This window comes from Anarrhichthys ocellatus, unplaced genomic scaffold, assembly GCF_004355925.1.
Source record: "Anarrhichthys ocellatus isolate YVR2014 unplaced genomic scaffold, GSC_Weel_1.0 scaffold1776, whole genome shotgun sequence".
NCBI lineage: Eukaryota > Metazoa > Chordata > Actinopteri > Perciformes > Anarhichadidae > Anarrhichthys > Anarrhichthys ocellatus.
Genome location: NW_022281750.1, coordinates 2,471 through 9,798, shown reverse-complemented (window position 1 = coordinate 9,798; position 7,328 = coordinate 2,471). Strand labels below are relative to the sequence as shown.

Below are 7,328 nucleotides of genomic sequence, written 5' to 3'. Positions count from 1 at the left end.
AGTTGAACTGGGTAGTTTATCTCAGTAGAGGAAGGGAAGTCTAGATAATAACTATTGATTGATCATCCTTTCAGCAGCACTGCGGGGCAGAAACACTGGTCTCATCAATGCAGAGATCATCCGGCGTACAGCAAAAGGAGAAGGAAACATCACAGTTACATGCACCTTCACTTTCTCTGGAATAAAGAAGATCTTCTGTAAGCAACCATGTGAAGAAGGAGACATTCTCATTGAAACAGAGGATGTCAGAGCTCAGAGTGGCAGATACAGCATTGAATATACAGCAGGATTGTTTCCAGTACGGTCTACAGTTCTGTATGTGAGCATCACAAAGCTGACTAAGTCTGATACAGGAAAGTACAGATGTGGTTTGCACAGATCTTTAACACCCTATCCATCATACCACGATATTGAGATCAGAGTTGAAGAAGGTGAGTTTCTACTGAGAGAATTAACTGTTCACTGACAGCTGCTGATGTTTCAAACACCTCGATGTGTTTAGTCTAACGATTATATTTAGAGCTGCATATTTTCATCATTGTAAAAACTGATGAATGCTCCTTTAAATCCAGAAGTTCAACTCTAACATATCAGATGAATGCAGACTGTCCCACACTACAGCTGATTTGAATAGTGTTACACCAAACACATTGATTATATTCTGCATTTCGCTGTATGATTAGAAATGCATTGATGCATTCACAGATAATTAGTGTTATTTAAGTGAAATGTTACCACAGATTTCTATCTGTACAATTAGTATCTGATCGTGTAGTTGTGTTCATTGTTTTTTTTGTTTCTCAGCTCCAATCTCTTCAAAACCAAACGTGACTCTTAAACCTCTTCCAGCATCAGTCCCATCAGCCTCCACACAGACTACAACACAGTGTTTGAGCTCCAGTACAGGAAGCTACACACCTTCATCAGCCTCCCCCGAAGGTACCCAGCAGTCTCAAAAGGAACAGACACCAGCTGCAGGTTGGAACATTTTTTTGTTATAAAGTATTAATTTAATGACTAAAATATTTAGTTGATGTTATTATTAGCTTGACAGTGATGCAGGCTCCCAGATATATTGTATAATAAAGTGTAAAACAAACTTGTTCCTCTGCTCAAACAACCACAGGTTACACACTGATGTATGTGGGTCTGTCTCTGGCCGTCATGATTGTCGCGTTATTGGCAGCTGTGGTGATATTTAGCAGGAAGAGGGCCAGTAAACCCAAAGGTGAGGAAACAGGAAACAGGAAAAACACACACACACACACACACACACACCCGTACATCTAAAATGGAACATTTAGCTAATGAAGAAAAGTGTTTCAGATTATTTTCAATTGAAAGCTAAATCCTGCTAGATGTTCCAAGATTATTTCATGTGATATATCAGTGATATCATAAAATAACTATTCATATACGGTATAAGATTTTGTAAATTGTGTCAAGCTGAACTTAATAGAATCAAATGAACATTATCATTAGCTATTTAAACTGCTATTATCTCATCAATATGCATCTGAAGTAACTTTTTGTAAAAGCTGTAGTGTAGGCTGTGTCGTGAATAGAGATGATCCAGACAGTAGAATAAACTCTTGTAAACATTTTGAGAAAAAAAAAAAAAAAAAAAAAGAAGTCAAGTTAAATAATTTAGAACAAAAAAAAAAAAATGAGTCTAAAGACAAACAACGTCTGTCAGTGACTGGATGTTAGGTGCACATTAACAGGTCATTCAGGCTGATGGGGTGCAATAATTCTTAGTGGAAGAACATATATAAGGACTGAAAAAACACAATTATACAATGATAACATTCTTTCTGTAATTAATGAGCTCCAAAGTAGCATTAACAAATAGTCAAATTTGACCATAAACTTCTCTTTATTTTCAAAACGATAGCTCTAATTCCCCCAAAACATTTTTATTTATTCCTACTCACCCTTTAGTCCGGTCTAATTGGGTGGGAAGAACTCTTTTTCAAATCCAAGAACAGAAAGAGGTCTAAAACTTCCAAATGTATTATGCCTCTCAGATGTCTCATATATAGCGTATTATTATATTATATATTATATTTACACAGCTGAAGAACCCTGGATAATTATTGGAAGCAAACAACTAAAGCCTCAAAACCTTTTGAAATCTCTGTTTATAAAACACAATATAAAATATTACTTCTGTTGGGAATAACATAACCTCAAAAAGGGGGGCACCAATATGTTGGGAACGTAGAGGAGCGTGTTTGGGTTATCAGCATCTAACAAACTAAATTCTTGACATCAATAGAATTATTAATGTCAGTAACAATTATTAATGATTATTAATAACGGGGCACCACCCTGCGAACAGGGACCAATAACCAAACGATAAAACTAAGTCTCATAATTAGTGTTCACTCGCAATGTCAACAGTCTGAGTACTATTACACATTCAGAGTGAAAGTGAAGGTTTAAGTTCGAGCACAGACCACATATACAGCTATCATCACAATACACAAAGTAATCACAGACAGCTGCTCTTTAAAATATACCAGAGTTTATTACGTTCCAATACTAATGATCTAGTCAACTAATATCTAAACTAACAACAACTATACATTCATGAGCACGCTATCTAAAATCAACAGACGATGAAAAGAGGGGTGTGTGTGTGTGTGTGTGTGCGCGCGCGCGTGCGTAAGGGGGAGGAGCGAGGGAACAGCTCAGCGACGTATGACGTAGTGGGACGTGGTGACGTCCCTCATGCGTGAGACTCAAAAATGGCGGATAGCCAACAGGAGACCTGGCGTCTATACGTGCCGGTAGCCGTTTAGCACGTAGCTACATTAGCTCAAAGCTATATGTGTGTGTGTGTGTGTGTTAGTAAAAGAGAAGGGAATAGAACAAAACAAAATTAAATAAAACAAAAGATTAAGATCCTCTGCGCCGCGCTGGAGTACGGAAGATTGCTCTCTCAGCTAGGGGAGCAAGAACCGCGACTCTTTGTCTCAGCCGGCGGTTCTGACCTCCTGAACTGATGAGAAGCAACTTCGACCTCACTAGGCGGCTAGCTCAACACAGATCACGGTAGCATGAAATACACTAGCTTCTCCACAACCCCAACGATCTCAGCGACCGTTAGTGTCGGCGATTATTAAACATACACCACATTATAAAAACGAACAGTACTTTAAGCACACAAACAATATAAAATAAACACAAATGAACTCTCTAACTCTGCCCAGACTCTATTTCGCCTTACGGTACGATGCAATCATGTTGATTGAGGGGGGGCTCTTCTGAGGGGTTCTTCTGAGCTTCGGTGGGCCCGGGCAGCGCGGCTGCGGGCCGCGGGAGGTGTTCTCTCGGTAGGAGAGAATCGCTGTCGTCTGGATAAGGGCTTTTCGCGTCCTTATGGCCGGAGCAAACGAGGCGCTTGGTGGAGAGTGGTTCTCTCTCTCTCGCTCTGAAGAAGTCTTGCTTCTTCACTTCTGCAGGAATAAAAAGGTTCGCTTCGTGGATACGAACAAAGATAAAATAGACAGTTTGGTGAATTCGGCCAGCGAATATAAACTGTTAGACCTAGGATTTGGTTGAAAAGGGAAACCACGTTGGTGTGCTCCCTAGCTCGACGGAGGTCGAAGGGGAAAAGGCATTGAGGTGGGGGTTGCTGGTAGTTTTGTAGAACGGTGGCTGCACCACAGGGGTCCTGGGGTATCCCTGCTCTCGTCCAATTAGATTGCAGCGCTGCTTTCAGGTACCTTCAGGAACGCATAGTTTTTGGGGGGAGGAAACTCACACCCTAATGTGAATTTCTTCAGAGCTGGGGGTTTGGTGCTCATCAAACTACAATCAGGATGAAACCTTTGCTTGCAAAAGGGAAGGCCTGACTCTCTTTGTTCCACAGCACATGTCGAAGCCATATAGTCAGATCCCAACACTTCTTTATGAACTAACGCACATTAGAATCATGGAACAACATTGAATAAAATACTAGGAATGCAATTTAGTATCCCGAGGAACACAAAGATCCATCAATAAAAATCCAAAATCTGGAGCTCAACTGGAGCACTAGGACTACAAGGGGAATTTAACACTTATCAGATATAATTATGCACAATAGTGTTCAATCATTTACAGAACTTCAGAATAAATTCACATTGACAAATATATATATTTTAGATCAGGACCTTTGCAGGATGTTATCTTTAAAGAAGGAACAAAGAAACATTTCATTGGCAGAATATACAACATGCTGAAGGAACAGCACTTACTGCAAAAGTTGTACGATAAATGGAACAAAGATTTTAAACAACTCAAAATGAAAGAAATTCTTATATCTCACTAACAGTATTACTGCAAATAAAAATCTACTCTGTCTCTCGCCCGTCTCTCTCGTGTGTGAATCTCACTTGAGTCGGAAAGTTTGTCAGAATACACATATTTGATTGGCTGAGTAGCATCACATGAGAATATTTACAACGCATTGGAGTGTTTCCCGGACCGCTGAACGAGTACCATAAAGGCTAGAAAAGCTGCACGAGTAAATATTGAAGCGCTCCGTCAAAATAAAATAATTATCAATTATCAATCGGTTATAGGCCTAGAGTCCGTATACAACGTCGTCTGGGTCCGGATCCGGACCGCGGCCCACCTATTAGTGACCCCTGCCTTAGAATGAGCCGTTTATACTTTCATAGGGAGTGTTTCCTTTTCACGGAATTCCCCATATTGCACCACGTTTCTACAGTAGCCCTGAAAGGACAAACCAACCACTGGTTCTATTGAGAGCCTTTGGCATTTTTATGTTACCGTAGTTCTCTGACACACATTCTCACTACTAGATGCCACTAAATCCTACACACTGCTCCTTTTTTGTCTTATATTAATGTATTTATTTTTACGTTAGCTGTATACCATCTTATACATCAAGGTATTATATAGGTTTGTTTGAAAGAGATTGAAAGCAAATATCATGGTGGAAAGAATAACATTAAATAAAGATAATCCTGCCAAAAAAAATAGAGCACAAAGGCGACTCTCTTCAAGAGGAGTGGATGTCTGCCCCAAACCTTTCTAGGATTCTTTTTTAAAAAGAAGACGTAAAATGCTTTTTTTAAAGTTGTCTCTTTGACCTGATATACTGAACTGCATGCCTTTCAGAACCTCCTGTGGAAACTGAGTACGCTAATGACACAGAGGTGAGTTTGAGTAAATCTGGGACATCACAGCATCCTTCATGTTTGTGAAACCTGCTAATATTAATACGAACCCCTCTTCTTCTCCTTCAGGCCAACCGTGTGTACGAGGACATCAGAGAGGAGGACAGACGGAGCACATCTCCTCCTGTAGAAGTATCTACAGTTTACACTTACATCAAATACACCAAACCACATGGTGTCGAAACCTCAGACGAATACAGCTTGGCCAACGCAGCCACTTCTCAGAAGCCCGTAAGTTGCAACTGTGGGAGGGTTTTAGGTTTTAGGCTTAGAACACACATGAAGGCTACATCCACTAAAATAACTGGTCATGGTTACAATTTTCACACATTTCATAAAAGCGATTTCTCTGTCCCACACCAAAAGACGGCTTCTTCTTTTTTTTTTTTTTTTTAGCTTTTTAGATTGACAGTACATTTGCCTTTTTTGTTTTGATCCAGGTTTTGAGAAGTGGTCTGAGACAATTCCAAGTAACTTAACTTTGGTAAAAATATTAAGTTAAGTCAATAAAGTTGGAAAAGAAACTCCATCGGTCTATTTTTTTCATCAAGAGAGAAAAGAAACCTATTAGAAACAGGAACCAGGCCAGTTTCTGTTCATATCTAGAGCCTCACGCTTCCATTGATTCAAGGTACAAGTCCTCAGAGTGAAAGCTGCACCACAGACAATAAGTTCAATACATTTGGAGATAAACCCTGTAAACGGTTTACATGATATGAGGAAGCACACACGCTAAGAGCCTAAGTGATGAACTTTGACCTCTCTTTGTTTTCTTGCAGATTGAAGATGCTTCGAGTAAACTATTGTACTCTGAGGTAGATTTTGCAGACGGTCCAGCTGCCTCGCTCCACAGCGCCCCCCGTGGTAATGCAGATAACGTTATCTACTCCGTGCCGCGGGTAGAAGACACTTCACCTCCCCTGTACTCCATTGTTACTTCACATCAGCCGTAGCACAGACGCTGTCAACGCCACATTCTCCATCAGTGGTCAACAGAGGAACACAGAGGGGTTTGAATGAGTAACGTTCACACCACAATCTGTTTCTATCATGTCAGACAACTGACGTTATTTTGAGAACTGTTATATTTGTTAACTGTTAGTTTTACAGTGTGATTTAAAATGTGACACCTAACAGCAATGACTGCTGGGGAAAAAAGTTAATATATTTAGGTTTGAGAAGATGAGATGTTTCTCTAAGCTGAAATTTATATATACTGTATATACAGTATATCTCAAAATATATGTATATATATTGTTATTGCAGTTAGACACAGTATTGTTCTGTATTTGTTAAACTATAATTAGTTTTGTTTCGGGGATCTATTTGACATGAGAACAATGGCCTGTGAAAATATGTACCGTATTTTGATATTTATGAAGTGACCTCTGATTTTTTTAAAACAAACTTCACATAATTTTATGTGTTAGACTAAGGTGTTGCCTTCTTAAGAAACAGGAACCAGGCCAGTTTGATAAATATATTTAAAGCCACAAGAGAGAAGTATATGCAGCTCAATACTAAGATATAGATAATTAACAGTTCACATGAAGCAGCATACATACTGAAATGATGCTCATGTGACAAACAGGCGAGTAAACGAGTAAAAAGAGTGCTGCAGGAATGAGCCCCAACACCCAGAATTGGGTTAGTAACTAAAGGTTACCTCATCTGAAAGTCAATTTTTTTTTTTTTTAAATTAGTTCAGTTCGTGATAAAATAAGTCAGTTAATATCCCACTCTTGAATTTTGAAGCTTTTACATGTCTTAAAAAAGGTGGCTGCTAACAAGTGAATAAATAATAATAATAATAATAATTATTTAATAATAAATAAATGAAATACTGAACGTCCTCCCACTGAACACTGGTCCGCCTTTAGCTGCGTGGTGGGGACTTGAAGGGATTCCACCGCGGTGTAGTTTGTTAGCGTTTTACTTATGGTGACTGTATTTACCCTTCAAAGATCATTCAAAGAAGATTATCTTACTGAACAAAAAGTGTCAGTATTATACATGTTTGTTTGCTAAATTACGTCATCCCTGCAGCACTCTAGCAGCCAGTCACAGTCAGTGGTTGATACTGATTGTAATGTTTTAGATTGTAAAAATTCTGATTACCGTATATCTACTGATGTT

General features: G+C 39.1%; 1 protein-coding gene across 1 annotated transcript; it reads left to right on the top strand.

Moving 5' to 3' along the window:
- Positions 1–74: 74 nt before the first annotated feature.
- Positions 75–6,979, top strand: LOC116377864 (uncharacterized; the record flags this gene model as incomplete). The annotated part of the gene is made up of 6 exons (XM_031839615.1): positions 75–197; positions 805–978; positions 1,127–1,228; positions 5,134–5,171; positions 5,262–5,423; positions 5,972–6,979. Coding segments are annotated over 6 exons (773 nt in total), but the record flags the coding sequence as incomplete, so codon positions are not given.
- Between the last annotated feature and the right edge of the window lie 349 nt (positions 6,980–7,328).